The 19008-nt window shown below is 44.0% G+C and overlaps 1 protein-coding gene across 7 annotated transcripts in view; it reads left to right on the top strand.

Moving 5' to 3' along the window:
- SYNJ1 (synaptojanin 1) overlaps positions 1 to 19008 on the top strand; it is a 241674-nt gene that overhangs the window by 187354 nt on the left and 35312 nt on the right. For 5 of the 7 annotated variants that reach the window (XM_082247651.1, XM_082247652.1, XM_082247650.1 and 2 more), the window contains 4 exons: positions 1763 to 1925; positions 4969 to 5184; positions 11742 to 11879; positions 13915 to 13953. In XM_082247651.1, the coding sequence (XP_082103777.1) occupies positions 1763 to 1925; positions 4969 to 5184; positions 11742 to 11879; positions 13915 to 13953 (556 nt within the window). The remainder of the gene's footprint in view (positions 1 to 1762; positions 1926 to 4968; positions 5185 to 11741; positions 11880 to 13914; positions 13954 to 19008) is intronic. The other 2 variants (XM_082247654.1, XM_082247653.1) reach the window with 1 other exon arrangement.

Genomic DNA, 19008 nt, shown 5'->3' with positions numbered 1-19008 from the left:
GAGTGCTTGTATAACCGGACATGACCAGAATATGTGTAGGTGGGTGCCTTCCTGAGTGTTTCATCTCCAGCACTTAAATGAAGTTTGCAGGAAAATCCTGTGAAGAGTGGAGGGAACTCTATACCACCACGTCAGGATTTTGAATCCTGTTTCTTGAATGGCATTCAAAATGGATGCTGCGTGAGTGAAGAGCAAGATGCGATCCTTCTGCTGTTAAGAGAGAGTGACTCCTAGATCATATAGCGGGAGTTGTTGAGCAGATGAGGGGTGATCGTCTTATAAGCCGAAGAAGGGGTTTCTCCAGGGGATCAATCATGCTTTGAAGTTGTCACAGATTTATAGCCGGTCAGGGCGAGGAAGGCTTCAACCCGTGTAGCAAAAATCTATAAAGTGGGGAATTTATTAAAACTGGAGAAGCTGTGTATGGCAACCTGCCCGTTTCTATATTCAGCTTGTTCAGGTAAGCTTTAAAAATGAAAGAGAGAAGCCCCCCCCCCCCCCCCTGCTGGTTCTGTCCACGCCTCCTTCCCTGCATGTTCCCCTATAGCTGTGATGACAAACCTTGGTGCCCCAGATGGTTTGGAACTACATTTCCCATGATGCTCAACTACACTGCAGAGTGCATGAGCATCATGGGAAATGTAGTTCAAAAACATCTGGGGTGCCAAGGTTCGCCATCACTGCCCTATAGCAAACAGTGTGCTATGAGGGACATGTGTGGGCATGGTCCCCAGCCAGGCTGTGCATCCATAGACACTTGCAGCGTGGTTTGACCAAGCAACCTCTTCCTCCTCCCAGGATTTGATTAAGAGCAGCAGATGCCAATGACTCCCCCTATTATCAGTGCACTCTGTGGGAGCAGAGAGAGGGGGGAGAAGAACTGCAACTGCTCACAGCATTGGATCAATGTAGGTAATTGTTTAGGGGGGGGAGGCAGTGGAAGGTTTTTTTCTTTAACGTATAGAATGCACAAAAGTTAACAAAAAAAAACCTGTCGAGTTTAGAACCCCTTTAAAGTTTGCGGTCATATGGGTAATCTAACTGGGAGGACGTTTTTCTGTTTTTCTCCACATTATCACTTTACCCTGATGGTGACAATTGTTTTATAGTGGTCCATATTTGTCAGAATAAGATCGCAATGTATCATTTGGACTGTGTTAAATTCACCCAGGAGCAGCATTCTTTTTCCTACATTTCTCTATATGATGGTTTAGTTTTAGTGTAATATCGAATAAAAATGTTTATAGCCTTAGTTATTTCAGTGGGAGTATAGCTATTCTCTGAAAGGTAAAGGGTATCGATACTGTGCACTCATCTAATATAGGATACATTATAAATGTTTGGAGAAAGGTTGGTGCCTCAAGCCATTTAAGTTGGGACTTTATGGGCTAGTACAACAGAATTTGTTTTTATACAATTTATTGAGAGAGGTTTTGTAACATAAATGTACAATAATAAATGTACAATAATAAACATAAAGTGTGTGGGTTATAGACCCATAGGTGATAGTGAGTCAGAAGAGAAGTAGTGACATGGTGATATGGTGACAGTGGCATGTCTGTCTCTCTGTCCACGCTTCTGGTGGCGTGGAGTCTGTAGGGAGAGATATCCTGAGTTCCTACGCGTTTCGGCGTTCTGCCTTTATCAAGGAAGTTTTTCCACCATATCTGTAGACATAGTCTTATGTGGAATAGACTCCTGGAGAATTTAATAAAATATATGAATGTTGTCTTCACCTTTATTGATTCCCCTGTGATTGCAGGTCCTAGGAAAAACCATGAACATTCAGCTGAAGAACCCAGACTGGATCGCACAGGTGGAGGAGGAGATGAATCTGGAGAAGATAAGTGTAACGTTACCTTGTTCCACCAGTTCCACCTTGTTGGGTGAAGATGCCGAGATTGCGGCAGATTTTGACATGGAAGGTGAGGGAACAGCAGCCGCTGGATCTGAGCATATAAAACAAATCTATCACATTGATATTTTCTGGGCCAAATGCAGTCCTCTTATACTATGTGAGCCAGAATATATTGCTCAGGATTGTTATATGGAACTCCAAAGAGAACTTGAAACAAGAAGTGATGGGAAACCCCACCACTGATATTTGTCGCTAGAACAAGAGGTGGGAGGAAGGTTCTCCAATAAGAACACAGGTGTAAACACATGGCAGAAGTTTTAGCTCTTGCTTATGCTATTAAAAACTAAAAAAAAAAAAAAAATAGACCAGTGTCCTTTTGTAAGGCTATAATTAGTATCATTTGAAATGTTTACACTCTCTACTTTTGTCTGGCTAAGAAGTTCCACATTCAGTCCTACGTTGAATCGTGAACAAAATCGATTACTAAATGGTTTCTTTGGTTTGTAGTACAAATCCTTATTAGTATGTTAATACAACAGATTTACTGGTAGTTTTTAGGATGGGTGAGTCACTGCTTCCTCTTCCCCTTAGAGTCAGAGGAAGCCTAGGTTACCTAACAAAAACTAAAATATTAGCCTTTGGCTATTCAGCTGACTTCAGGAAATTCTCTTTAATTTTTTTTGCCCTTTCAGCCTATTGTGATGTGGCCAAAAACAAAACCCAAAGGTATCCATTCAATAACTGTAGAGTATAGCATTGCCTACCTAAAGCTCCAGTCAAATGACCTAGGTAGTCAGACAGCATAGTCAAGTCGTGACCTAATTTTTCCCTACTGCAGTGAAGCAATAAAGTGCCATCACCTCTTCATCCCCAGCCTGTGATTGGACAGTGACGCAGCTGAAAAGTGATGAGGTCAACTGTTTTTCACAGCATGTTCCTTGTTGGCACATGTACAATGCAACACTTATTTGATCCCCAGCAGATTTTGTAAGTTTGCCGACTTACAAAGAAATGAAGGGTCTAAAATTTTTATCATAGGTGTATTTTAATTGATAGAGACAGAATATCAACCAAAAATCCAGAAAAAACACATAAAACAAATGTTATATATTAAGTTGCAGTTCAGTGAGTAAAATAAGTATTTAATCCCCAAGCAAAACATGACTTAGTACTTGGTAGAGAAAACCTTCTTGGTAAACACAGAGGTAAGCCTTTTCTTGTAGTTGATGACCAAGGTTGCACACATTTCAGGAGTGATTTTGGTCCACTCTTCTTTACAGATCTTCTCTAAATCCTTAAGGTTTCTTTGCTGTCTTTTGGAAACTCGAAGTTTCAGCTCCCTCCATAATTTTTTTTATAGGATTAAGGTCTGGAGACTGACTAGGCCACTCCATGACCTTAATGTGCTTCTTCTTGAGCCAGACCTTTGTTGCCTTGGCGGTATGTTTTGGGTCATTGTCCTACTGGAAGACCCATCCATGACCCATCGTCAGTGTTTTTGTTGAGAGAAGAAGGTTCTCATCCAAGATTTTACAACTCATGGCCCGTCCATTGGCCCCTCAATGCGACAAAGTCGGCCTGTACATTTAGCAGAGAAACAGCCCCAAAGCATCATGTTTCCTCCTCCGTGCTTGATGGATGGTGTTCTTATGGTCATAGTCAGCATTTTTCTTCCTCCAAGCACGGCGAGTCGAGTTAATGCCAAAAAGCTCAAGTTTGGTCTCATCTGACCACAGCACTTTCTCCTAATCCTTCTCTGAACCCTTTAGAAGTTTATTAGCATTACTGTATATGTGCCTTCTTGAGGAGGGGGACTCAATTTTATAAAATTTATGTCATGCGTTTTTCTGGATTTCTGGTTGATATTCTGTCTATAATTTAAAATATACCTATGATAAAAAATGATAGTATTTTCAAAATCTGCAGGGGACCAACTAATTATTTCCCCCACTGTAATACATAACATTAAAGTACGACTATGGGCAAAACTTTTTTTTCATTTTGGATATGGTAAGGGAGGGCTAAAACCCGTCATATTTTTTTTATTCCCCATCTGTGTCCCATTGCGGAGATTTTCCTTCACTTCCTGTCCCATAGCCAAACAGGAAGTGAGAGGAAATTCCTGAAAATTAAAGCTTGTTTGGCTGTACTTCTCCTGTGGATCACAGGAGTGCAGTTCCTTTCACTGACGTCACAGAGCCGGTCCAGGCTCGGGAAAGATGGTGACCATATTATCGGGACCTGCCCCTATGTCAAGACCGACACCTGGCTCAGCCTCTCAGCGAGCCGTTTAGAGCCTAAGCTAGCCGCTCCCCTCCCCCCCCACACAGCCCAGCGCTCCAGTTAGTCTGGGGGGGGGGGGGGGGTTGGCGGCAGAGCAGAGAGCCGGTGACTGACAGTGACCAGCTCTCTACTCTGGGAGCTGTGAGAACTGAGCGATCAGCGGTGTTTGATCGCTCGGTTCTCATTGCTCAGTTCTTGATGGGGGACAGATGCAACATCGGGTCCATGCTTCATCCACCTAGGCAAGAATGATTCTAAAAAATGGAATTCCCACACTTCTCTTTTAAGGAAATTCCTTGGAGACCCCCAGATCACCAGAACTAGTGTCCCCCCATAGAAAAATTTCCCTTCTATTGCTTTTCTAGGGACAACCCAAAATGTGGGATTTTCTTAACTTTCAATGATAATGGTAAAAAAGGCAAATAGAGAGTGAGAATCTCCATAACAGATGACCAGACAACAAAAAACGGACAGGGGTTCTAACCCATTCCGCCATATCCAAAATAAAAAAAAAGCTTTGTCCTTAATTATACTTCAATTGGTGAAGTTTTATATCTGCATGAAGTTCTCCTTTTATGGGGGTTTATTTCTTCTTTTTGCCAAAGTGGCATTAAGGAATTATATTCCTGGCCTTCCCCATTATCCGGAAATGGGAAATTAACCCCTTCTTTTTTGGATTTGATGACCTGTAAAAAAGGGAGTGCTGCTGTTTTTTCCTAATGAGTGTTCATGCCAGATGTTAGTCCACAAAGAGCAGATGTGAGAGTCAGATAATTATATTTCACACATGCTGCACATAAGGGTAAATATCTTTGATATCTTCCCAGGTGACGTGGATGATTATAGTGCTGAAGTAGAGGAAATTCTACCGCAGCATCTACAACCTTCTTCATGCTCCAATCTTGGGTCATCTCCCAGCTCTTCTCCCCGCTCCAGTCCCTGCCCATCACCCACCATGCCAGAGGGACCACCGCCGGCTCTCCCTGTCCGACCAAGCCGGGCACCTGGAAAAACACCCGGACCTCCCGTTGCTGCACCCCAAGGTATTTTTGATATTTATTGTTAAATTTTGAACTTTAGCATACTATTGTTCTGCCGCTACATTATATTGAATACTAATCTTTAGCTCCAGGTAAACCAGTAGATCTTCAGATGTTTAGAACTCTACATCTATTCATGCACTGCCAGTCAGATTGTTGCTCGTCAGTGATGTAAAGCTGGCCATGCAGGAACTGTCAGAAAAGAAAATGAATTGCCGCACTCTGGGCCTGCAGAAACCTTTCTTGTTTATTATTTAGCAGCAGGAGTCACCTCTGACATGTTTGCAAAGACCTTTAAAGAAGCACCTCTAGTGGGACACATGTCAGAGGTGACCCTATGTGCTATTTAACCCCTTTGCACCTACCGCACACATATATGCAGCTTCATGGAATTGGGATTTTTTCTGTGAAGCCGCAGATATGCGCACCTCCCTTTGTGCTGGGGGTGCACAGCACACTCCCAGCACAGAGATCAGGCTTTCACCGAGAGCCCCAGGTCTCATACTAACGAACTGGACCCACGACTGTCTGTTCCGAGTCCCCTGATCTCTGTGATAGCCTTTGATTTGCTATTAAGGTGATCAGTCACTGTGAGCCTGCCCCCTACTATTTTGGGCCAGTTTTCCTTTGATAATAAAAAAATAAATCACATGATATCCATTACCATTTACCGCCAAAAGAAAGCCCAATTTGTCCTGAAAAAAACAAGGTATAATCCACCTGGATACACCAAGTAGTTGTGACGATATGTACGGTTTTACTAACACGTGTCAAAGTTGCAAAATTGTGCTTAGACATTTAAAATTTTTACCCTTCGGCATGAAGGGGTTAAATAAAAAAAAAAAAAAATTGAAAAAAAGATGCTGCAGCCCTGAGTGCGAGGAATGAGTTACTGGCCTTGTGAACCGCTTGCCTACATATTTTTCCTATGAGGCTGTCTGAAGTTGATATGCGTTTTTGAGATTAAAAAAACAGTTCCTGTTTTCTTTTAAAAAATAAAAGAAATCTCCTGCAGTGTACTGAGGCACAGAGGTCTGTCTTCAATAAAAGTGAATGAAGACTCCCCTGAGAATCTGATTCTAATTGGGAAAGACACCCGGCCACGAACCAACAAAAGTTACCAGCTTACACTTTCCACCCCCTTCAGTAATGAATTTAACACAATAAAACAGATCTTCAACAGGCATCTGCCTATTTTATTTTCTGACGATATCTGTTCCAAGATCTTGAAGGGAGGGGTGAATGTTGTCTCACGTAGAGCCCCATCTCTAGCGTGCTCCCTGGCTCCCAGCTTTTTCCACACTAAGGTTCCCCAATCAGTTACATGGTTACACTGCAAAGGGAATTACAAGTGTGGGGCTGTGGGATGTGCCTGTTGTGGTCATATCCAGAATGGTACCACCTTTAGGTCCTCCGTTAGTCATAAAGTGTATGACATTGGTTCCTTCTTCAATTGCAATACCAGTTACATCATTTATTTAATCACATGTGCTATTTGTAAAATGCAATATGTAGGCAGGACCACGAGACGGCTCAGGGACCGGTTCCAGCAACACATTTATAGCATAGAGAAAAATTTGTCCACCAATGTGGCCAGACATTTTAATGGGTGCCACAATGGGGATAAAACAGCCATGCGGGTTCAAGTCATTGAAAAGGTCAGGACACCTAAGCGAGGGGGCGATGCCTTTCGATCCCTTTGCCGTAAGGAAGTATTTTGGATTTTCCATTTGCAGAGTCGCATCCCTCTCGGACTCAACTTTGAGTGGAATGTTAGCCATTTTTATGAGTAAATTTAGTGGTTGCCTTTCCCCCACCATTCTACGATCCAGGTACCTTTTTTAGATCTGATAACATATCCAGTCATGTGTTGTGGCAGCTCCCCTCTTTTTCTTCCCCCTCTTTCTCTCCCCCCCCCCTTTCTCACCCTTTCCCCTCCCCTATTCTCCTTTCCCTGTTCCTTTTTTCCTCTTTTTTCACATTGCTCTATGCCATGTATTTTTCAGTATTTTTATAAGATCCATATTTATGATCATGCTAGTGTTCCGTTATCCACATACATTTCTGTATGGGCACATTTCCACAAACTATTTTTTTGGGTATACTTTACATTATGGTTTATTCTCCTTTTAGGTGGATTACGTGTGTCCGCATGGTTAATGTGTTGGGGATAGTTTCCTTGCAATGTATACATGGATGCACGAGTTCAGGCATCCTTCTGTGGTGATAGTACACCATATGGAAGACACAATGATTTTATGTACCTATTTTTGTATATTCATGTAGGAAGTGTATTCAGGTATGTGTGGGTGTATACCGACATACAGGTACATACACATACTATACAAAGGTTCTTACATTTGTTATAGTCATTATTTTTCTCTGTTTGTTACGTTGTATGTATTTACATTTTTTCCAATGATTTTCATTGGTACTTTTTACACGTTTTTTTAAACGTTTTTCTATGTGATTGTCGGTCCAGGTCTTTGTGTGTATGGGTGAGTTCACGGTACACACGATGGGCTGGAACTTCAGCTTGATTTTTATATTTAAATCACCACTGAGATGCCCTTTGGGGCTGAGGCCAGGTGATTAATTGAGTTGTGCACAACTGCTGATTGTCACCACACCCGGTACACCTGTTTTCATTGGGGCGGTCTATTTAAGATCTATAGTCAGCTACAGTCATTGTAATGATTAAGCACAAGATGTATGTGTGAAACGCGTCTACGAGACTTTATGCTGGTGTCTTTGGTGTCATCACTTGCAACTTTTTGGAAATAAAGGTATTTGAAACCTATTGGAATCCCTGGATGTGCGGCTAATTCTTTTCCTACGAGAATCTGATTCTACCTTGCAGATCACATGACCTACTTGTGCCGGCTTCAGGTCACATGACCCCAAACCAACACTCTGCAGGGTTAGCTGTTTCCAAGTGACATCTTGTGTTTAATGCCTCAAGCACGAAGACAGTAGCTGTAAAAAAAAAATATATATATATATATATATATATATATATATATATATATTATTATTATACAGGATTTATATAGCACCAACAGTTATATTTTTTTATATATATATATATATATATATATATATATATATATAATGTGTATGTAGCTCTCAGCCAGCCAAATCTATCTGTTAATGTGGGAAGTTGGAGAGTGACAGCTATGGTAGCCATAACCAATGGGACATATTTTCGTACCCATCTCATTGCTCCCACCACCAATAGCCATCAGTTTTGCCCAGTCCGTAAAGGGGAGATCATTTCCTGATCCATGAGAAAATGTCTGGTTTGAACCCCTGTCTTGGGGTCACCATAGGGTGGCCGTACATGAGCCGATATCTCCCCAAAATGGCAAGTAAGGAGATACTTGACTATCCTTTCTTCAGTCTCCGAACCCCCTGAAGTCCTGCACCAGTGCTGTTGAGCATGTGCAGTACTTTGATCCTTTGCTTCTGATATTTTTTGGAAACAATGTGTGCATGTGATTACTAGAGAGGCTCATTATTGCCCCTTAGGAGCAATATTTCCTGCTCTCCTGCCTTGTGCTTCTCCCCTCCTCCCCCAAGCACATTGTACAAGTCACAAAAAATAACTACAAAATAGGTTATTATCATAGCTTTACTTCCAGCCACTTCAATAAAAGATATTCTTTGAACTTTGGACAGATCCATTTAACTTTTTGGTCTGCTAGCGGCCATCCTTGTTAGCTGCAAGCAAGAGATGACAGTCTGAATTTCCGACAACCAATGTTTAAAGTGTAATTCCACTTTTGTTGAGACCAAACATTTCCCTCTGGGTGATCTCTGTACATTGCAAGGATTTTAACACATTTTGTTACAGATTCCAACCTTTTATTATTCTGAAGAAATCCCTGTGTGTTTGTCTGTGTCCACGTGGGAAAGTGAGTCTAATGCTGGTCATACACTATAAGAAAAAATCGTTCAAACTCATGTTTGGAAAAATGAACACTCGGCCGTGAGAGAAAGCAATCGTGCCATCATGTAATGACCAATAGATCATTCAATGGACATAAATAAATCATTTTTTTGTTAGTTTTTTCATACATACCTAGTGCAAACAGTTTGGACGAGAAACACATTAACCTTTAAATTTATTGTTCGTTTGCCAGAAAATTTGCAGACCTGCCCTTTTGTTTTTGTTTTTTTGGCTTAAAAATGTCACAACCGATTACCAATTTGTGCCCATTAACTGGCTGAAAAATGAAGGAACTGTCCAAATGACCAAATTTCGGCCGATTTTTCATATAGTGTATCGTCACCGTAATGGGAGTGGTTTCTTAATTATCAACCAGCTGTGCACCTGCAGGGCTCTAATGAGGAAATCTGCTGGGCCTGCATTCCTTTAGACGTGTTCCTATTGGAAGTATCTCACCAAAAATGACATTTTTATTGCAGGAGATGCCAGAAATCTGACTTGTATCTATGGGCAGGCTTCTGGGAAAATTGAGATAGATGTAATAAAAATATTACCAACAGCGCATGTCTTTAAAAAAAAAAAATAGAATAAATCAAAATGTGATGTGGGGGTGGGTAGTAATTAGCCTAATGGCCAAGCCAATGTAATTACTAATCGTGAGAAAATTCAATGAGCATATGGCCTATGCTATATCACATATCAAACATATTAATCATATAAAGTGCATCATCTAATGTGCATCCCCAAAACAATATAAAGTGCTTATATGCAGTGCAATATAGCGGTGAATCAATAAATATCTGTGCAATACTCATAAAACAACACATACAGTGCTCCTAAAGTCGATGCAGCGAAAAAAACCTGTGCCCAAATGGTAGATATATAATCAATACATAAACATGGAGCATTAAAATTAAGCGTAAAAAAAGAGCGTAATGATGCTACGTGTCCATAATGAAAAAAATTCCAAAAAGGTCCAAATAGTGGTGGTGCTGTGACAGCGTTTAAGCCACCAAAACCCCAAAAAAAGAAACTCCTCTTATGTCAGGAATGGTAGGTGGATCTTCCAAAATATGTGCAGTAGTGGTGTCACCCACCGTGCACGTGAAATATGGTGTAAGCATTCACACTCACCAGAAAGTGTTGACCCCCAATACCGTACGGTAAGTGTGTCAAATAGGCTTATAGGCAGGTATCCAGCTGGGGTCCCATCCGTCCGCACCCGGGTGGTCCTGGATCCTCCCCGCCGTCTCTGTGCCATGTGAAGGACGGAGCACACAGTGAGTCAGTCGGGCAGACAGATGGTAGTGAAGTGGGCGGAGTCCCCCGCCGGGCTCTCTCACACACCCACGCGCTCTCGCAGCTCCTCACAGACACGTCTGCACTCCGCCTCACACACAACCATTAATTTTGGCGCGAGTGTTCATCACATCACATATTCTGGGAAAATTGGTGAGCCAATCACACAAGCAGGAAATTATCTTTCTGGGGTGTGGTCAGTATACATTCTGTGTACAGAACAGCTCCAGGTAGCCATATTGCATTGCATTTTCAGAAAATTACAGAGCTGCTTTTTGAAAAGGAAAGGTTATTTTTAATGACCTTCAATTACAGTAAGACTTGTGTCGCAATTGTATACGCTACATTATGATTTCTTTATTTGCTATTTTTTTTTCCCCATGAAATTGGAGTTACCCTTTAAGCACAGTATCTTATCTTGGGGAAACCGTAATGACTGTTTGGAAAATCCTATTCTGAATGATTGCAGCATCATTCTCCATAAACCTACAGTTTTATCCAACGAATGGTCATCAGACGGACTGGGCAATAATTATCTCACGTCTTTGGGTATTTTTTTAGACCAGACGAAAAACCCAGCCAGTTGGGGACTGTTGTGGAATTCCTGTTTAATATGCAAAGCCAGCGCTGCATTCCATTCCCATAAGGACCCCTCCTGATATCTATGGATCATGGGGGGAAAGGGGGGGAGGAATAAAATGGTAATGCCAGGGGTCTGCTTTATAGGAATGTGATCATATTCCCCCGTGTTGGGTCCTTTTAGATGTAAAAACATTTTATAAGTCATAAACAGACCCTTTTACCAACCTAGAAAAATACCAGGTATTGCTCAGGTGTATAGTAAGTACCATGATTTGTTAACCGTATCCTTGGTTACCTTATTTGTACACTGAGACCTGTATTACAACTGTAAAATGAATAAACACATTGAACAAGAACACTTGCATGTAAAAGCATAGACAAGTCAAGTATTTTAAATACTTGCAGTATTTTTCTGTTCCATAAATTATTTTTCTTCACTTGCCTTTGCAATGAAATTTGCTCCACGGAGTCAATTCTCTTGCACAGCCCACCTCCCTCCTTGCATTACATAGCCGCTGCCTCCTCTTCTGGGAGGTTCTAATTACTCTATGCTGGCCCAGCTCCTCTGGCCCTCCTTTCACCTCCCTACATTACCTTTTAGGCTGCTGACATCATATCCAAATATGGTGGCACCCAGCAGCAGTCTTAGGGCTTCTGGGTGTCAAAGGAGGCTACATATAAATAACATGTATAAAATATGTTAAAGGCACATATATTCTTATTTTTGTAGGATCTCCAGTGGACTTCCAGCCAATAGTACAACAGAAAGAGCAAGCTCTCACCTTAGAACCAAAGAGGCTCCCTCCTCCAAGACCCGGTGTTCCACCAGCCCGCCCGGCACCCCCTCAGCGTCCTCCTCCACCATCAGGTAGGTCACAGCATTGATAAGTTAATTACCGAGACATTCACTGTCTGTTGTATTAGTTGTGTTTGGCTGTGCAGATCAGTTTTGACACCACATGCTCATTCAATAAAAACCATGTGTGTGGCAGCCGGTCCGACAGGAGTAGGCTGTTTGGCCGGCTTCTGCAGGACGAGCATGCTGGAAAACCAGCAGCCGACCGACTCCTGATCAGTGCTCTCAGCCAATGGTGGGTGGAGAGCGCTCATAGGAGTGTGCTGGCAGGGGAGTGGGGTTGGTCATCTGGGCCGTTTCCCTGTCAGAATACAACAGCTCAGTGGGTGAGATCGCTGTACTAACATCGGATCGTTAGTACAGCGGCTCCGATCGGAGCTGACAGTTTTTGTTCGTTCAATGGAATGGAAAAAACTCCAGTGTGTACCAGGCTTAAAACAGCTGCTATAGGAAAAAAAAATGTACTGACCATTGTAGCCAATCAGATGCTTAGCTTCAATTTCTAAATGCTTGATTGCCTTCCTTGCTCAACATACGTTTTTATTTCTATTAGTAAATTGATTGTGGCTTCATACTGTACATATCACATGAAAGGAAGATTCTTTATAGGGTGCTACTTTCTAAGCTGCTAATGGAGAGCCAGAGCTCAGAGCTCTTGGAGTTTTATATCACCCCAGAAATACCTCTCTGAAGGTGACAGCACTTCTTGACCAGGAGTGTGAGTGTGCTGTCTGATGCTTCTCATGAAAGTCTTTTTATTTATAAGCCCTTGTTCACACTAGTGCGATTTGTCATGCGATTTGACAATTCCTAATTGCATGACAAGTCGCACTCCATTATTGACAATAGAACCGCTCACATTGCTGCGACTCTTGTGGCAGCGACTTTCAAAAAGTTAACTGTACTACATCTCATTGCAACTTGCATATACTTCTGTTAAATGAAGTTGCAAGCTGCAATGAAATCAGAGATGCAAATCGTACCAATCTGAAGCTTTGAAATCACAATGAAGTAGCACAGTTTCAAAGCCACACTAGTGTGAATCAGGGCTAACCGTTTCTTACAAACCAGTGGGGAGAAATGTTATGTTTAGATTTAATGCTCCCCTATTGCGGTCCACTTTTGAAAGTCTTTGAAAGTGCCACCCTCTGCTTGGATGTTGGAGGCATCTACTCAGACAATGGTGGGCCTGGCATCCATTCACAGACGGAATATCTTAGTAGGAATCATGAAATCCAAGACTTGTCACCACCCAGATTCAAAAACTGGTGGTTTTTGGCTAGCCATGCATTCCTAAATTTCTCCAGTTCCGCCACACAGATTGATTGAGAGAAATAAATTCATTCTCCCACCCATGCCAAAGCTGGCCATAGATGGATTGAATTTTGTCTGGTTCAGCAGGGAGCGGCAGAATTTCAATTTATGTGTGCACATCTATTGTTTAACAGAAGTCAATTGTTAGATTGTATTCTGTCAAACGGGAATGTTGGATAGTTCCGCTGTCAGAATACAATGTCCCAGTGGGGAGGATTCTTCCATCCAGATTGCTTATGTAAATGGAGGAAATTATTTGTTTGGGGTTTTTTCCGTTCTGTCCGTTGGCTGAGCAAAAAAATATTCTACAGCCAACTTAAACAACATGGATGAAAGACACCCCAATGCTGGCTATTTTCTGACAGCCACAGCACCCGCCGCTGCCTGAATGCCATGGCCAACAACTTTCCATCTGGCTCAGTTGTTTTTAAATAGACTTTTGTTGAGCTTGGTGGTGTCATTAGGGCCACCCATGGTCTAAATTTCAGGCAGTTCAGTAAGAATCAACTGAAATTTGGGTTGTGTGTAGCTAGCATTACTTTCCAGCATCTGCCAAGAACTGAAATGCCCGTTTGGTGCTGTGACCCTGTAAACAAAAAAAAAGTGTTTGTGGAATGCTTTGTAACTGACGTATGACCCATTGTATCCGCCATTCACTTTTCTGACTGCTCTTTCTGCTGACTGTCTCTTTACTGTACTTTCCTTTTGCTGAATTTCATGTTTCTGGGATCAGGTGCTCGGAGTCCAGCACCAGCTAGGAAAGAGATTGGAGGTAAAAACATTGTCCCATCATAGTCTCCCTCTATTCTCCCTTTAATGTTTCCTCTCCACCTCCCAAAAAGTTCATAAAGCTTCTTTTTTTTGTGTGTGTGTTTCCATCTGTTTAACATATGGAGTACCTGTAACCCCAGGACAAACCTAGAGCCCAGCTTGGCTGTAAATCGGGAGGATTGAGGCAAATTACATATTTGCTCAATGTGAAAGTGCAGAATAACTTGATTTTTGTAGAATCCTATAATTCCTTGATTTTGATAGCTTGAGTGCGCTTTCTATGATATGGAAAAATGACGTCCCTACAGCTTTAACATTCAGGCCTCCTTCACATGGGAATTCAAGTGCATACTAATATTACTGAAAAACCTGTTGTGCTATTTTAGAGTGCATAACTTCATGACAATCAATCAAGTAAACATTCATATATATCAAAAACTGCAAATAAGAAAGTGTTAAAAAACTTTCATAAATAATCCAGTAAAGTCCATTAGAAAAAAAAAGAGGAGAAGTACTCTTGTGCAAATAGTTCATTTGAACTTGTGTATCAACAAAAATCCATATTTCAGTGTGGATAGCACAATCTTTACACCCAAAAGTGCACACCCAATTCTCAAGCCGCTTACCAGCTACTTTAACCCCAAAAATTGAGGTCTTGCTGCACTTTATCCGTGTATCCCCATGGTATGGCTGAAAATCAGGAGCCAAGGTTCCAGGATGGGTTACCATAAGACCAGGATGTTCAACAGTGGGCTCAGCAAAAGGGAGAGACAAATGAGGAACTCATAGTGTAGTGATTAAAAATCCAGGCTTTTTAATGAAGGTTAAAACTACTTAAAAGAAGGCACGAGTAAAATTGCATATAAAGCAATCAATCACATGCAGACACCCCAGTGGGTGTAATAAAGTCACCGCTGTAGCAACTCAAAAGAACATTATCAAGGGATAAAGGATTACACAAGTTTAAATTAACTTTCTCCTTTGTTCATTGACGGACACAGCTTCAAAACTTCAAAACCATTGGGTTATACTGCCTCCTACAGGAGTAGGACACTAGGCAGAAAAAAAGTCTGCCTACGCCCATGGGCAGTCCCAGGGGGTATACTCCCTCTCTTTGCTATAGGCACTCTATTTTTGCCTAGTCAGGAGTAAGGACCTAGTTCCTTGCTGGGATCTTTGGTCCTGGCATTTTTTTCTTTTTAGATAGAAGTTTTTTTTAGCCTGGAAATTTCCTGTGAGATTTATGATCAGCTGCCGGGCTGGATAATCTAGATCCAGTGGTCACCCCCAGTCTGGCCAGCGAGCGCACGCAGACCTCAGCTTCGCGCTAGGTTGGCCACGACATAGCCCCACCGGATGGGGGCTGGCCTGCGAGTTAAACGCCTCTCGATGTCGCATGCGACCTGGTCTCGGCCCGAATCGCAGCATTCCTCCTGGCCAACAGCCCCCCCCCCCCCATTTCGATGGAGAGGGGGTTCTGTCTGGAGCGGTGCCTTCCTGGTTCCTGGTATGGTGAATAGCTATTCCCCCCTCCCTCTGGAGGGTTTTGGGATGGTTGGACCCCCGAGTTCCCCTCCTTCCCATCAGGCACCCCCCCTTGTCATTTGTCCCCCCTTCCCCTATGTTGGGGCTTTTTGGGTGGTCTGGTCCACCTCCTAGGTGGGGACAGGGCACTATGCCGGCGATGGGGGCTGGAGGGGGTGCACCTCCAGAGACCGGACGATCGACTATTCGGGTGGGGGTTGTACCTGGTAGGGGCTCCTACCAGGACCCCCTTTTATGCCTGGGTCTGTCCTTGAAGCCTGGGTTCCCTCCTGGGTCCCTGTAAGCCTCGTAGTGCAGCCATTTTGTTGTAGCCTGTGTGTTTCTATTCACAGCAGCCATGTTTGTGTAGTCCGGTGGCCATTTTGCGGTGGTTTGCTATTGAAAATAGCGGCGGCCATGACAGTGGAGCCCTGAGGGGGCGGTGATTTCGGCGGTGGGAGCCACTCCTCAACCCATGGTGCTGACTCCTGGATCCTTTCACTGTACACTCTGGCTGGTTCTGCACTGAGGCCGGTATTCACCATTGCCCTGGTGTCGCAAACTCTGACCGAGTAGGCTAAGCTTTTACGCCCTGAACTGGAGGAAGAACAGCTCCCCCCAGCCTTTGCTGAGCTGGCGGACCAGCTGGTCCAAAGGCTGCAGATTATCTGTGATGTCTCTTTGGATGCGGCTCCCCTAGTGGCTCAGCTCTCTGTTTTGGCAGTGGTCCTTCAGCATGTCTTTTGGCTCAAATGCTGGTCTGCCAACCAGACTTCTAAAAAGCCTTGACTGATCTTCCCTTTCAAGGAGATCGGCTGTTTGGAGCTACCCTGGATGACATCATTAAAGGTCTCACAGGGGGGAATAGTACCTTTCTTCCGCAGGCTACTAAGGGCAAGGAACCTCGTCGTAGACGTGGGCCTTCCTTTTTGGCTCATAAGAAGTTTTTTCATCTCTGAGTCGACTGACAAGGGCTCGAAGCCTTTCAGAGCCTCCTCTGGAGGGTCCTGGAAAACCTGTTCTGGCAAGCCAAGAGCGGGCTTCTCAAGACCCGCGGACAAGGCTCCTTCAGCATGAAGGTGTGCCCTCAACCGTATCATGGGTGGGGGGACATCTTCGCTGGTTTCTGGACCCGTAGACTTCCCTGGTGCAAGACAAGTGGGTCCACCAATCATTCTGTCCGGCTACAAGATCGAGTTTTCGCTCTTGTCCCCAGGCAAGGTTCTTCCCTTCCAACTTGCGCCTGTCCACGGACCACTTGCAGGGTCTGTTTGGGGCTGTACAAGACCTGTTGCATCAAGGGATGATTGTCCTGGTTCCGACTTTGGAACATTTTCAGGGTTTTTACTCAAACCTGTTTACAGTTCCCAGGAAGGAAGGCAAAGTGCATCCAGTCCTGGACCTCAAGGCGCTGAACTGCTTTGTGCGGGTGTAGAAGTTTAAAATGGAGTCCATTTGCACGGTGGTGGCATCCCTACGTCGAGGATTTCCTCGTCTTCATCGATCTCAAGGATGCTTACCTTCTCATTCCAATATGTGCCAGTCAACAGCGCTTCCTCCGCTTTGCTGTGGGAAAGGAGCATTATCAGTTTGTGGCGTTACCCTTTGGTCTCACCTCTGCTCCTCGGGTCTTCACAAAAGTGTCAGCCCTGGTGCTAGCTTTGCTACGCCAATGGGGGATTGCGGTACTGTGCTATTGGACGATCTCCTTCTGCGAGCAGAGTCTCCTTCTGCTCTGGTAGAAAACCTGGAGATCACAATACAAACTCTGCTGGAGTTTGGCTGGATTCTGAATTTTCAGAAGTCTGCCCTGGTTCCGTCCACAAAGCTGGACTACCTGGGCCTGACTCTGGACCTCTGCCTTAGTCAGTGTTCCTTCCTCTGGAAAAACTCCAGAAATTGTAGTCTGCAATTTATCTCCTGCTGCCCAACAGATGGTCATTCCTCCGAACTTGCATGCAGGTGCTGGGCCTGATGGTGTCTACCTTCAAGGCGCATCCGTTTGCACAGTTCCATACAAGGTCCCTGCAAAGGGAGATTCTGACCACGGGGCAAGACTCCGCAGTCTCTGGAAATCAGATCTGGCTGAGTCGGGGAACGAGGGAGTCGCTGATATGGGGGCTTCGTGCTTAGGCTGGGCAAATCCTTCCACCCCTTGTATTGGACAGTGGTAACCATGGATGCCAGCCTGTCCGGATGGGGAGGTGTCCTCGACAAGCATTCTGCTCAGAGGATCTGGATGCTGGAAGAGTCCAGACTACCGATCAATGTCTTGGAACTCCGAGCGATTAGACTGTGTCTGGACCATTGGACAAATCGTCTTCAGGGTTGTCCAGTGCGCATCCAATCGGACAATGCCACAGCTGTGGCTTATGTCAATCACCAACGGAACACAAGAAGTGTCCTGGTGGCTCTGGAGGTAGCCAGAATTTTAAGGTGGGCAAAATGGTTTCTTCCAGCCCTCTCCGACATACACATTCCAGGGATGGAAAACTGGCAGGTGGATTGCCTCAGTCGACAGGCTTTGGACCAAGGGGAGTGGTCCCTTCGTCCAGAAGTGTTTTGTCAGTTGTGTCTCCAGTGGGACACCCCAAGGTGGATCTGTTGGCGTCTCGGCTCAACAGAAAGGAGCAGAGGTTTGTGGCTCGGTCAAGGGATCCTCCGATCTGGTGCGGCTGGTCGCTGACATTCCTTGGAAGCTTCCTCTCAGGGAGGATTTGCTGTCCCAAGGACCGATCTTCCATCCTGATTTACAGTCGCTGGCTCTGATGGCTTGGCAGTTGAATGCCAGGAGTTGAAGGATAGAGGTTTATCTTAGTCAGTGATTCCTATACTGTTAAAAGCTAGGAAATCTACTTCTAGGAGGATCTACCATCGTATGTGGAAGACGTACATTGCATGTTGTGAGTCTCTTGGAATTCATCCTCGCTCCTTCTCGGTGACTCCGATCTTGACCTTCCTTCAAAGGGGGGTTGAACAGAAATTGGCCTTGAGTACCATCAAGGGCCAGGTGTCTGCTTTGGCGGTCTTCTTCCAACGACCTTTGGACACACACTTCCTGGTGCGTACCTTTCTTCAGGTTGTCCAACATTCGGTTCCTACAGTGTCGGCTCCGTTGCTTTGGGACCTAAATTTGGTGCTTTTGGTTCTCCAGAAGCCTCCTATGAGAATCTTCTCCTGCTTACGCTGTCCCAGAAAATGAACTTTTTGGTGGCTATCACCTTTGTGCGCAAGGTGTCAGAACTGGCGGCGTTATCCTGTCGTTCACCTTACCTGGTGATTCAGAGATAAGATGGTTCTTTTCCTCTGTCCATCATTCCTTCCTCAGGTTGTGTTCGATTTTCATTTGAATGAAGCCATTGTGTTGCCTTCCCTGTGTACCAGACCTAAACATCTGAAGGAAATTGGCTTTCATGCCTTGGATGTGGTCCGGGCAATTAGGGTGTACCTGGCAGCTACAGAGTCTTTCAGGAAGTCAGACTCTCTCTTTGTGCTCACGGATGGGCCTCAGAAAGGATTGTCCGCTTCCTCT

The sequence above is a fragment of the Pelophylax lessonae genome, assembly GCF_965119305.1.
Source record: "Pelophylax lessonae genome assembly, chromosome: 2".
Lineage (NCBI taxonomy): Eukaryota > Metazoa > Chordata > Amphibia > Anura > Ranidae > Pelophylax > Pelophylax lessonae.
This window is presented reverse-complemented; position numbering and strand designations above follow the sequence as displayed.